Raw genomic sequence first — 13,731 nt, 5'->3', positions numbered from 1 at the left:
CAATCTGATGTGTCCCAGGTTTATTCATTTATTATTCAACGTTTTAAAACGCGTTTCTTGGGACACTCAGACCGTTAAAACCTGAATCACCACGTGATTGTAATGTGGGAAACTTTCTTTCTCACTCTAAAAGTTTACAGCTGGATTCTTGCAAAATTTGTGAGATTATGATCAAGAGGGAATCGGTCTTGCCAGCTTAAATTTTGCCTTTCATGCCGTCAGTTGGCACTTTTTTTCTTTTTTTGAAGTTGCCTGCCTTTTTCCAAGCATGACTTCTCAGATGGTTCAGTGGAAAAGAACAATCATGCGGTTATCTGAAAACTGCTGGTTTAGCCATTATATTATAAAGAGTCAAATCAGAGAGAAAATGTGGCTTCTTGTGTCTCATGTGTCACTGTTTGTTTGTCTCCGTCCACAGGTGAGCGCTCTCCCAGGCTCTGTCTTCAACCTGGCCCCCCCCCCACATGTTTGGCAACAGGCTGAACCCCAACTCGACCATGGCGGCGCTCATCGCACAGTCCGAAGCCTCACCGGCAGGTACAGCAGCAACACTTCATGCAGCAGTGCATGTTTGTTTGTGCGCATGTGGAAAAAATAAAATGTGTGCATGAGAGAGAGAGCGACAAGGACACGGAGATAATTGATAGGTCAATGCCCCCTTGATCCCGCAAAAAAGGTCAAGGGTCAGTGATATTCTTAAGCCCCTCCCACTCAGTTCTAGTTAAATGGCATAGGTTTTCCTCTATTTTCTCTTTTTTTTTTGTTTTCTGATAAACTTTAATCAGTATGAAAGAAAAAAAAATAGGCTCTTTTTGAGGAAATGCTCCTCCTGGAGCCGGCAGGAGCTCCAGAGGTAGAGAGAAAGTCCGTTTGTGTTGTCTGTTCAGCGCAGAGGAGCTGATGAGGGAGTTACGAGAGACTTTAGTAATCAAGAGTAGCCGTTTCCTGATGCAAGACATCTGGTTGGTCAAAGAGACGAGAAGCAAGAGAAAAGAGGCGAATAAAGAGTGCAGAGGAGGAAGCAGTTCCTGCTGCCGGTCAGCAGTCATCAGAGCCAGATCCAGGCTGACCCGCAGGTCAGCTCACTAATCAGGCTGACTGACAGGGGGCCGCGTGTGTGTGTGCGCGCGCATTCGTTCATGCGTGTGTCCATGTGTGTATGTGATCCAGAGACCTAAATCTGTTTACCTCACTTTATAAGCACCTATTTTTAATGGGTGCAAATCATGCATGTCAAGTTATTAACATCAGCACGTTTTTAGAAGTGAGTGCAGCGGTTTTTTGGTTTGTGTTTTTTAGAAACTACGGACAGGCTACCAGGCAGGTTCAGTGTGTTCAGCAAACCTTATATATAATTCATGAAAATGAACATTTTGATTGCAAACTCTAAAAAAAACAAACAAAAAAACAAAAAAAAACCCCAACAACAACTGTTTTCTTTTTGTAATTAAGAAAGGAAAAGATTTTATACCATATTTAATTTTGTAAGTTGTTTCAGGTGTGTGTGTGTGTGTGTGTGTGTGTGTGCGCGGGTGTGTGTGTGTGTGTGTGTGTGTGTGCGCGCGCTATGCTGTTGTGTAAAGTTAAATGTTTCCAATTGGAAATGTGTTTAATTTGTAATTAAATTAAATGTATAATTCAATATGAAGTCATTTCTGCCGTTTACACAATTTCAGATGTGAGTATTGTAAATGTTCTCCACTTTAATTTTAAGTGAAACTTAAATATAAACATAGTATGAATTAATAGGCCAGTGGTTTTTCTTTATTGATTAGATTTTCTTTAGCGTCAGTAAAATTTCTTTGTGCAAAAGGTGAAATATTCAGATATTAAACCAGCAAACAAGTATTGTATATTTTCCCCCCTATATTTGGAAACAGACTATTTTTGGAATATTGACAGTTGATTCATTATTAAAATAGTGGCAGATTTATTTTCACTTGATTGACCTATTACTTCATTGAGCTGCACTAACCAGTAATGAAAATAATCATTAAGCAGCCTTAATGAACATTGATATTTCCTTACCATAACATTAAGCACACAGACGTGGAGAACACGTGTCTGCGGCTACATAAGCATGAAGTTCTGTTTGTCGGCTAGTAAGGGTCATGTGAGCGTAAACGTGCAAGGTGTGTGTGTGTGTGCGTGTGTTTGTATGCATGCAGCCTGTTTACTTTGGCAGCCGTTTCTCTTTGCTTTTGAGTGTCTGGAGGGAGGTGCCAGGGACGAAAAGGGTTACGACAGAAAAAAGGACTTGAAAAAGAAGAGAGCGAGGGACTGGAGTGGTGACCTGGTGGGGGTAAAAGCTGGGATTGACTGTCTTAAGTAGAGGGGAGTTTGTGTGAGTGTGTAAATGCAAAAGTCTGTGTGCATGTGTGATTCATTACTCTCACTGAGGAAAATGAAAAGAAGCGTCTGGCCAGGGGCCCAGAGGGAGGAGAGACAGAGACTCTCACAGAAGGTAGAGAGGGAAGCACATGCAGTTTGAATGAAGGCTTGTGTTTGAAAGAGATACAGAGAGAGAGAGAGAGTTTTGTAGATTGCAGAGCCCACAGTATTGCAGCGCATGTAGCCTGGGTCAGAGGGAAAACAGAAAAACTTGAAAAGGGTCCTCTGTCTTCACTTCTTTTTATCATCCCGGACCCTTGAAAAAATATACTCCAGAGTGGATAAATCCAGGAACAACGGCAATTTGCTTTAGTGTGGTAGAGGACAATTATGCTTTTGAAAAATAATGTTGTACGCCTGGGGTGAAATTCCAGTGTGTCTCGGGTCATGCAGACTGCCACCCCTGTATGTATCTCCAAAATTAACTAGTGTTTTAACCATCACATATTTTCTTTTATAACTAAAGTGTTTTTAAAAATTAAAAAATTAAAGAAATCCAAATATAGTTAATTGGGAGTGATTGTGCTGTGTAACTGCTCTGCAGTGCGATGAAGATCCACCCTACTTAACTATGTTTTACAGCTGGGGTCAAGACAAATCTGTCATTTCCTGGAGCAGAAACATGTCTTGAGCTCAAAACTGCGTTTTTAACAAATTGTCAAACTTTAACAAATGTCCTGATGTGTGATTTTCCAAGCCGTTAAAGAAGGCTCAGAGTCTCCGGTCTGGATCAGTGTGTGAAGCTCCCTATAAGACATTTGAATGATCAATTTTTAAGCATTGCAACACTATGCAAAGAGTATTTACAAGCCACAGTTAAATGACTCATTTTCTCTGCCAGGAAACAGAAATAAACGACCGAACGATGAGTCTGGCTGTATTAAAACGCAGGTGATCACAAAGAGCCCGAGGATAGAAAACAAAGCAGGAAAGCTGGGTTGTTACGGATGTCTGGGATGCTTTGCAGTCTGTATTGTTTGCTTGCCTAAATAAATGAAGAAGCGTGTTTTTTATTCTTGTTTTTGTCTTGACTGGTGGCTTAAAAAAATAACCTGCAAACAGTATTGTGAGTGCGCTTTCACATTCAACTTCAGCCGGCTCTGTGTGGATATATTTATTTTTATGTCAGCATATATTGTGCAAAGCAGTTGGTCTAAGATCCATTCCTATATTACAAATAATGACTGAACAGGCTCATGCTGTAATGCTTATGTTTATGCCTGGTCTGTATTCTGATCATTAAAAGTACCCTAACTTCCAAGTAGGAAACTAAAATAAAATAACAAACAGATAAACGTCTTTATTCTCACATCTAACCCTCCAAAATTTGTAGAGCATTCATTTAAAGACCACAAATGAATTCCACATTTTTATGCTCATGTCAACATTATTCCATAATTTCATCCTAACAACAGAAAAACATCTTCTGTCCGTGTTCTCGTCCAATTGATTTTTTTTTTTCTGTGTGTGTGTCTGTGTGCAGATCAGGAGGCGGGAGACGGCAGCAGCAGCGGCGGCGGTTGTGTCGGAGCTCAGGGCTTCTCCATAAGAGCTTCTCCCAAGACCACCCCGCGGTGAGTGCGCACACACACACACACACACACACACACACACACACACACACACACACACACACACACACACACACACACAGATACCCTCCCCAGCACTCCCTCACCATTTACATTCCTCACTGGTCCCCCTTTTTCACCCATCCCCCCCTCCCCCTTTCTGCTTTTCCCTTTGCTGGCCCCCTCATCTCCCCTCTCTTCCTCTCACTCCTCAAACACACACATGCACACTCTCTCTTTTGCTCTTGCCCCTACAGGCAATTCTTGCTCTCTCAGCCATCGATAACTTGTGTTTTTGAAGGTGGTAACCATCCTTCAAGTCCAGTTAGATGTTTTTTTCTTGTCTTCTTGTGTTTAAGGACAGTGTGATGAGTTATTGTATCTCCTCCATTTTGGAATGTTTGCATGGATCATTCAGGATCACGGGGAAATTGATCATACAGATAAACTTTTTTTTTTGTTTCCGCTATTGTCTGTGGAATGGGTGATTTCACTTGATAAGGTTGGTTATATATGGTTTTATTTTTTATTTTTAAATCTAAATTTTTGGTCTTAAATTTAGGATAAATGACATTTAACTGCAAAAGGAAACACTGTAGCAAAATGAGGCGACTTTAAGACTGTTTAAGCTTCTTTAAAGTTTCATGTGCGAGTGGTGAGTTAAGTCATATTTTTACATTCCACAATAGGGGAAAATAAGATGCCGTTTGCACCCCTACGGCTCAGTCATCTCTTCCGGTGTCCTTTATTTCCCCTTTTCCCCTCTCCTCCTCTCCTCAGGCTCCAACAGCTTGTCTCAGTGCACACTGAGATTTATCGCATCAAGACAGTGCACTTCCCTCTCTCTGTCTGTCTCCCCCTGTTGCATGTCTTCTTTCTTCCTCTCTCTCCTAGTCTTTTTCTAGCTCTCACGCGCAGACAGAAAGCCTGGCCCCTTTTCATTAGGGGCCACTGTAACAACAAATTGATGTAGTTTTATAGCCAGCAGTGACTATGTTTGTCTGACGTTTATGTTAGGTCGTTAATCTCCCTATTGACCTCTCCATCTCTCCTTTTCTATCAATGCACTCTCTCTCTCTCTTCCCCTACATTCAGCTCTCCGATTGGTGGCCTGCAGATCCGCTATGACTCTTCTGGGTCGTTGCCGGGGCCGGGGTTGCTAGGGGCGGGAGGAGGTGGGGAGACGTTGCCCCCAGTGGCCACCAGCATTGAGCAGCTCCTGGAGAGGCAGTGGAACGAAGGGCAGAGCTTCCTGCTGCAGCAGGGAGCACAAGGAGACGGTGAGAAGACGCAAGCACCAAGCATCCTTAAAACTACAAGGTTACCTAAAAGAATCGTCCGATTTCAGACTATTGCTCACCAGTAACTACTGAAAAACAGGCCTCTAAGCAGGGAGTGATTATTGGTAGCAGTGGCTGCAGTGACTCCAGACATGCTTGCAAAAGTATGGGACGAGTTTGACTATTGTGTGGACTAATGCCGGGTGTCCACAGGGATGTGGAGCACTTGTGAAAATTTTGTATGTAAAATATACCAAAAGCTTTTATATCCATTACTTTAAAAAATATAGCCTTTTGAAATCGGATGATTCTGTTTGATACACACTTATGAGTTTGTTAATTCCATTTAAGTCTCTCACCAGATGGATTTTATTTCTACCTGTGACACCCTCACAGCATTTTATTTAACAAATAAGTCACATAAAAAACCCAAATAATAGTTTTACTCTCTATTTAAAAGATACAGTATAAGGCAAAAGGCCTGAAATCAAACAAAGGCAGTATGAAAACAAAAGGTGAATTCTCTTCATTTCAAAAATGACAGGAGATTAATCTCCTACCTCACACGCACTCATACACTTTGTCCACTTCACCATTTCCTTCTCTGTGTCAATTGATCCGTCGGCTCTTTGCCTTCGAGCTGTTGTGCAGAGCCGCTCCCTCTTTCAGTCACATTTTCACTTTATCTGTTATTGTTGCACCTGTCAATCTCTTGCTGGTTATCTACCTATCTGAACATCCCTTCTGGGATCAATAAAGTGAAAATGAAAAAGGGGGATGGCAGCCTGGTCGTTAGAAAGGCTGTCCTTCAATCGGATGAGTCAGGTTTAAGTTCCTGCATCTGCAAACCCTCCTCCTCCTCCCCCGACACAGAGTCCGTGCAGGCGCAAGGTCACTGTAGCTGACCTTGATCTCTGACATGTCTGTGTTGAGTATCTGTCTGATCGTCACTGTGTGTGTTGTTAATGTGAGGTATAAGAAAAGGCAGATTTAGAAAATGAGTGGCCTTTTAGAAAGTAAGGATATTGGTGAAAGGGTCAGTCCTGTAAAGATTCATCCCAGCATATAACCCAGCACCAGCACTGGTTATTTTACCTTCACTGTGGTGCAGCTAAAACAACAAGTGGGCTAACAGTGTTGACTGCAGACTGACGGGGCTGAGTTTTATTTCATTTGTGCAATTTTGAAGTCTTTATTTTCTCACACAGGTGTGGAGAGCAGTAAATTGAAAATTCAGAGCGGAGCTATTACAGAATATTTGGAGCAGGAAATAAAAATCGCTGCTTTTTCTGTTCCCTCTCTCTTTCTCAGTGGTGAGCATGTTGAAGTCTCTGCACCAGCTCCAGGAGGAGAACAGGAGGCTGGAGGAGCAGATAAAAACTCTGACCATGAAGAAAGAGAGACTGCAGCTTCTCAGCGCACAGCTATCAGTGCCTTTCACACCTGCCACGGCCTCCTTGGGTACACAGACACTCTTACTTACTTACTTAGAAATCAAGGTGAATGATGCACACCAGTGAGCCACAGCACCTGCCTGGCATTGTGCAGGTCTGCTTTGTGTCACTGAAACAGCTGCCCCCCCATTGATGTGTTTTGTGGTATCAGGCATCAAGCATGGCAGCAGGAGATCCTTAAAATGTTACCTCCATGGACTAAAAAAATATCACAGATGCTTGATCAGATTGAGAGCTCGGGAATTTAAAGGCCAAGACGACACCTAAAGTTATCGTTCAAGAAATTTTTGCACGGAGGGTGTGTTATATTTCTGAAAATGTGACAGTCCAATACTGTTGGCATGAAAGGTTTGAATGTGGCCTGCAACACTATTTTGGAGGATGTATGAGTAACAACCATCATCACCCTGCCTCTGCCAGCTTCCCTTCCTCCCATAGCACAGCCTGATGCATGCATGTGTTTATATCAAAGTTATTCAGATTCTTGCATCTGCACATGTTATTTTTTTTCAGCTTTAAGATCTGACTGAGCTACTCTCTTGTTCCCGATCGAAAAGATGGATTGTTGCTGGCTGACGTCATTTAGCACAGAAAATTTCTAGAACTTGAAAAGCAGGTTTCACATTTTTTAGACTGGCCCTACTGAGACATGTCTAACCTTTCGGTTATCCGCAGATGTGAAGGGAGCCCAGCCGGGAGCAGCTGACTCATCTTTACCTGTGGCGACTCAGGTAAGGACAAATTCGTGGTTTGACTCCTCTGTAGTCAGCAGAGTTTGTGTTTTCGAACTAGTTTTTATGCTTTGTTTTGATTTCTGTTTTGATTTTCCAGAGTGGCTTTATTTTTATTTATTTTTTATTAGTTTCAGTGTTAGTTTTAGTCTTGAACACTCAGTAATTTATTTATGGCAAATGGCAGAGGCAAGATTTAAAGTCAGAATAGAAATTGGAATATAAACAGAACTTTTTGTAGTTGACTCACAGGCTTGTAGACTTTGAAAGTTTTTTCTTTTATTCTATTTATTCTTTAATATTGTAAATTAAGCAAACTGTAATGATCGCTTTAATTTAATGTCAAAAAGGTGTGAAATAACGCATATCCCAATTAATAGGCCACATCCTTCGGAGGCCGTATTTGAAGGTCGATTATGTCACAGCAAGGCAATGAAGGCTGTCCCAATTCGAAGGCTGCTCCAAATGCGGCCGACAAATGTGTCCTTCATTAACCTATCCCAGAATTCATAGCGCCAGTTTCCAACAATGGCGGCAGCTACTTAGTTTTAATATTACTCTTATTACTTTTTCTGGGTCACCAAATAAACTTTTAAGATGTTTTCAGGCGAGAATGTAGCTGTGTAAGCTTCAAATATCTGGTTGGTTTATCAAGACATCACATATTTGCAAACGTGCTTCAACGTTTTCGAAGGTGTCTGTTACCCACCAGCTCGATAGCTGACCGGGTGGTCAAGGCTCACTAGAGCCGGCAAGAACAGCAAACTCCCGGCACATCGTTTTCAGATCCCCGCGGTCTTTCACTCGGGTTAAACATGAAATATAAGTCACTTAAAATGTTATTGTTTGGCTTTTTACAGTGTTTTATTTGTTCCTGAGTAAATCGGTTTGGCTGAGATTAAAGTTATAGTTTCGACACAGCTGAATAAACGTCAAACAGAAAACACAGAAGTGTGAGATGGTAGAGAATGTACTCCAGTGTTCTGTTATATATTAGCAAGCGAGGAGCAGACGGCTGAGTTTATTGAACTCCCCCGAGACCCAAAAATCTCCCCCGAAATCTGAAGGCTAGACCATCCCATTTCACAGCCTTGCACTTCCGGCCTTCTAGGTCTTCGAAGGACCCGGCCCATGTAGAACGTGAAGGCCTGGTCCTCTGAAGGATGCAGCCTATGAATTAGGACATAGCTACAGATTCTGAATGCAGGACTTGTCATTAATGGGAGTCTCTTTCTGGTCCTCAGGATAGTGCATCTTGTGGTGGTCACAGCAGTAGTGGCTCCACCTCCTCCCTCTCCACACCTCCCTCGGTGTCCCAGAGTCCACCTCAGCCACAGCTCAATGGGGTCGCCTCCGTAGGGGTGACCCCGGCTGGGTTGGGCGGCGTGGCGGGGCTAATGGGGGCTCTGGGCGCAGGGAGTGCGCTGGGCATGGGTGGAATCGTCGGGGCTCTGAACGGCGTGATCCAGACGCCGGCCGGCACCTCCAGCCCTCACACACACACTACAGGAGCAGCTACAGGCGTCACTTTGCCCGTCAATAACAAGTATGGCTGTTTTCATCTTCCTCTAATACATTAAGCGCCCTTTTCAGATTAATAAAGCATCAACACTGGGATGCGAATTGTGTTGGAAGCCTTTGATGATAATAAAATCAATACATGCGGTTTCACATCACCCTTCCCAACAAATTGGTTGACTGTCAGCGAGTTAAAGAGCTCCAGATGGGTGTCAGTAGCTTCACATTTTCAAGGCCCTTTCACATAAGCACATAGTTAAGTACTGAAAATGTTCGGGAATATGTTTGTCTCGGCTTCCCAAGAAGTTTAAATGTGAACTTTATTGCATCCTCTCTTCCTCTTTGTGTCTTTTTGCTTCCGCAATGGATTTTAGCAGCTCAGCAACTAGTAAGACCAGGTGAGGCAGAAGCTGGTGCCACTTCACAAACCGCCGTAGCTCTGTTTTCATCAGTGTGTCAGCTTTGTGAAGAAATGCTGTAGTCATGCATGTTTTTTTGAGTTTGAATCTTTTCTTGTTTTGTTTTGGGGGTTTTTTGAAGCAAAAAATAAGCTCATGTTTTTCTTTATAACTTATAGAAACAGATAAATGTTAATATTTTCTGTCACTCTCACCGTCACAGACCTGTAATGTTTTTAAAAAGTGTGCTAAACAGTCTGGTACTGTGCAGGCAGTGTTAATTGCGTTTGTCTCACTGTGAGTGTGCTTTGTCTCCTCAGCGCGGCGCGAATTGGCCTGCTGTCTGAGCAGCAGAGATTGCTCCTGCAGCAGCATCAGCTCCACCAGCTGCTGTCCTCACAGCCTTCAGTGGTACTACACACACACACACTATGCACATTTGATTACTTACTACTATCACACACAGTTAAACACAAAGACACTGAGCTACAATTTTCTTTTAGACGATAGTCTAAATCACCTAGCTTATTAACTCTTCTTCTTCCCCTCTTTTCCACACTTTCCCCTGCTTTTTTTCTTCTGTCTCACGCTCTGTTCCCCCCTTCAACTCTTTTCTTTAATGACACCTCCACTTAATCCTCTTCTCTTTTTTTTCTTTTTCTTTTTTCTCTCATTCTTCCTCCTTGTTTCCTCCCTCCTTGCATCTCCCCCTTCCTCCCTCTGCTCCCCAGGAGCAGCAGCAGGTGTTGCTCTACCAACTGATGCAGCAGCAGGACCTCCAGCAGCTGCAGTCCCTCTCCTCCTCTGCCCAGATTCCCTCCATCCCACTCTCTTCCGCTCAGCTGCCCATCAACAACTTGCTGCCCGGCGCCCAGAGCCAGGGCCAAGGCACCATCACCGCCAACCCCTTCCTGGCGCTGCAGCACGCACACGCCGACACGCATGGCTCAGGGGCGCAGAAGCCTCGGCTAGCCGAAAAAGCCGTGGGCGTCGGAGGGCAAGAGAAGACGTGACGGCATATGTTCTTTTTGTTTCCTTTTTTTCTTTTTATTGTTTTGTTTTTTTGTTTTACATATATATAAATATAAATATATATATATATATATACATGCGCAGAGTTTTTTGGGATCAGTCTGTTGGTCAACTTTGTAGGTTAGTGATGAGAACATCTGCAGGAGAGCAAAATGTGTTCATGTTAGATATTTGTTTCCAGCAGTGTGTTAAAGCATAACACACACACTCTCTCTGTGTGGAGTTATACAGAAGACTGTCTGTAGTTTAGGTTCTGATCTCGACACCACGTTTTGTGTCATTTTGTATTATTTATTTGATTTAACGACTTTTTAGCTGCTTTGAGTCCTTATTTTGATTGCTTTGTCTACTTAAAGATTTTTTTAGTTATTTAATACTGCTGGTAGTAACTGAACGTGTGTTACTGTCAGTACATGGTGTGTTTAGTCTCTTCTCTCAACAGTTCAGTTGACTGACAGGTTCCCAGAAACTCTTTTTATTTCTTCGGTGTTTCCTACTCCGAATCTTGTTCCAGGTTTTGTTTTGGGTTTTTTTTTTTTTTCCTCTCTCATTTTTTTTTTTTTTTTAAATTAATGTTTTTGTAATGGTCTGGTCTCTCTGCTGTTTCACTCTCTCAGGGGCTTCAGCCAAACCAGCAGTTGTGCTGCAGCGCACAAGCTGGCACACACACAGAACTACAAACATTTGGAAAAAAAAGAAAAGAAAATGGCAGCAATATTATGATTAGGACAACAGTACAATTCCCTGTTATAGGACTTACCAGTCATAGATGTGTGATTGACATCTGTCTCGCAGCAGTCCTGGAGGGACTATTAAATGAGGAAATGTCCCACACGTCCTCAGTGCTGCCTTCTCTCCCCGTGTCTCCTTCCCGCAGTTTGCGTACATCCATTAATGTCCGTGAGCCAAGCCTCGTATGGTCACCACAGAAGCCTTGCTTTTGACTGTCTCTTCTCTGGGCCAGATACAGGAGGATCATTCGGGGAAAAGAAATGTAAAAGAGGAGAAAAAAAGATTATTCAAAAAAGTACGTTGAATGTTCACAAAGATGCTTAAATCCACGTCACACATCCACTTTCAGAGATAAACCACGCAGTTGGTTATCAGCAAGTGGAAGTGATTGCATTTCATCTTCCCGATTGAGCCTCCTGCTGCACCTACCTCTCGAGCAGGACCAGCCTATCAGGACCTAAAAGGCCGACAGCAGCGGCCACTTATAAACCCACAACAGTCAGGACTGGCCAATCAGGGTCCAAACCCAAGTGCCTGAGGCCAAAAGAGGAAAGTGGGATTTTGTTTTTTTAAAGCAAACAAATATATATATATATATTAAGAAACACTTGGTCACTCTACCCAATTTTTCACAGTGCTACTGGTAATGAAGCTGCGTTGCTAAGGCAACAGATTACAAAAACTCTTGGTCCTTCAGGCTGGACGTCTCTTTAACAAAACTAGGAACTTTTATTCTGCTGCATTCTCTAATATCAAAGCCAACTTTGTTGTGCTTTCTATTTATCTGGAGGTTTTGTGTAATGGGCATAAGATGATATATTTTAAAAGCCCGCTTGTTTTTGCAATTTAGCATCATTTTGTACTACTGTGTAAAGTTTTTTTTTTTCCTTTTGTTCCTCTGTTCAGTCTAATCTTGCTGTAAACCCTTTTAATGATTTCTATTTTTGTCATGTGTTTAAAGCTAGGAGCTACTTATTAGCTGGCTGATTTGGGAGGGGTTGTGGTTGTATATAGGTGTTTGTAGGGGAGGAGGAAGTGTGTCAGGGGGGGCACTTGGTGGCACAGTTTTTACCTCGTTAAGTGTACATAAATCTTTCTCATTGGCCGTTGGTTGTACATAAGTGATTATGATTGGTCGTGCTGGTGTGAAGGAAAGCCAATGAAGCCTCAGTTCATGTGTGTGAATCTTTAGGACCAGACAATAAGGTTGACAGTGACTGGACACAAAAGTATTAATTTATTTTTATATGTGCAGGGACATTGTGTTTCTTTTTTTTCTTTTTTTCTTTTTTTTAATGTTTTGCACCATTTTCTTGATGGAAAGTCATTTTATACTCTGGGCACCATATTTTCATCTGTGCACACATTTTGTTGGATAAATTTTCTAAGAGTGTAAAAAAATTGGTGGGGGATTGACAATGTATTTAAAAAAAAAAAAAGAAAATTAAAGAAACACTCTGGTTAAGTAAGAGCAGCGTTTGGTGTTTGTATCAAAGTATCAGTAAAAAAATCACAAAATCACGCATGCTGTAAATGTGTTTGCTTTTACCGTGACGCTGATCTGTACACTGAAAAAAAGGGACTGGCCATCTCTTGGATTTATGTAAGCATCTTGCATGTATTTAACACAATTACCTCATGTTTTAAAGATAAATGTAACTATATAGTGTAAAAACTACATGATATGCAGAAAGGGTGTATTAAATTGTTCATATCATGTTCAGGTGAAGTAAGTCAATAAGATAGCAACGTTAAATCTCGTGAAACCACGCGTGATTTCATCTCGCGGGCTTTGGATTGTGGTTCAAAAAAGGCATCCATCTCAGTCAAGTCGAGCAGCCAACTCTACGTTTTTGGTATGTCTTGATTTTTTGAATTCATTTTTACCATATTTCAGCCAAATGTAGTTAAACGTCTAGAGTGTCGCCATGTAACATGCTAAAAAAGAGCCATTAGCTTATTTGCTGTTTTATCTGTTGTCAAAGAATTGGCGCTTTTTCATTTGAATTTGTCTTTGGCACAAGAGCCGTAATATCACATTAAACCTAATTATGAGGCACTCATAACATAATTTGGTTTTCTGTGTGAATAGATTTGCCAACTGACTCTTCAGTTACATTGTGTATTTACTGCACCGTGGTGTTAGTGAGATTTTGGACATTGAAAAGCTTTAGCTAATATCATTAGCGGCATTATGCTAGCTTACATCCCTACCCCTCCTGCCCTCACCTGCTGTCCTTTTCTTTTTGTTTTTTTTGCTGCACATTGAGAGACCACATCTATTCTGCATTTCACCAGGAGTCAGCTGATGGATTGTGGGTTCAAGGTGTTATGGTAAGAAAGTATATTCTATTTTCGCTTAAGGTTTCTGTAACTTAATTATAATAGGTTTTGTATAATTATTAGGTGCATGCATACACAAATAGACCACCCTATTAAAACAACTGAGAAATCCAAAATCTGCCATAGGTTTAACTTATACCTGTATGTATTGTCAGAAAGGTGATTACTGGACTCACATTAATGCACACTTGAACTAAAATGAGGTTGTAACTTGTGGGTTCTTGGGTTGCAAATCAGAAACAAACATCTTTGGATTTTTTTAATCCCATAAGATCTGGAAA

The 13,731-nt window shown here is 41.8% G+C and overlaps 1 protein-coding gene across 1 annotated transcript in view; it reads left to right on the top strand.

The window, feature by feature from the left end:
• The window catches only part of mllt10 (MLLT10 histone lysine methyltransferase DOT1L cofactor), a 49,247-nt gene extending 38,835 nt beyond the window's left edge, over positions 1 to 10,412 (top strand). The window contains 10 exon segments of the mRNA XM_026179398.1: positions 419 to 454; positions 456 to 537; positions 3,875 to 3,965; positions 5,058 to 5,242; positions 6,554 to 6,703; positions 7,372 to 7,427; positions 8,672 to 8,973; positions 9,320 to 9,343; positions 9,664 to 9,754; positions 10,075 to 10,412. Coding sequence (XP_026035183.1) covers positions 419 to 454; positions 456 to 537; positions 3,875 to 3,965; positions 5,058 to 5,242; positions 6,554 to 6,703; positions 7,372 to 7,427; positions 8,672 to 8,973; positions 9,320 to 9,343; positions 9,664 to 9,754; positions 10,075 to 10,356 — 1,299 coding nt within the window. The 3' untranslated portion in view covers positions 10,357 to 10,412.
• Positions 10,413 to 13,731: the final 3,319 nt, after the last annotated feature.

Source organism: Astatotilapia calliptera, chromosome 9 (assembly GCF_900246225.1).
Source record: "Astatotilapia calliptera chromosome 9, fAstCal1.2, whole genome shotgun sequence".
NCBI classification, from domain to species: Eukaryota; Metazoa; Chordata; class Actinopteri; order Cichliformes; family Cichlidae; genus Astatotilapia; species Astatotilapia calliptera.
The sequence above is the reverse complement of the archived record's forward strand: the minus strand, read 5'-3'. Positions and strand labels throughout refer to the sequence as shown.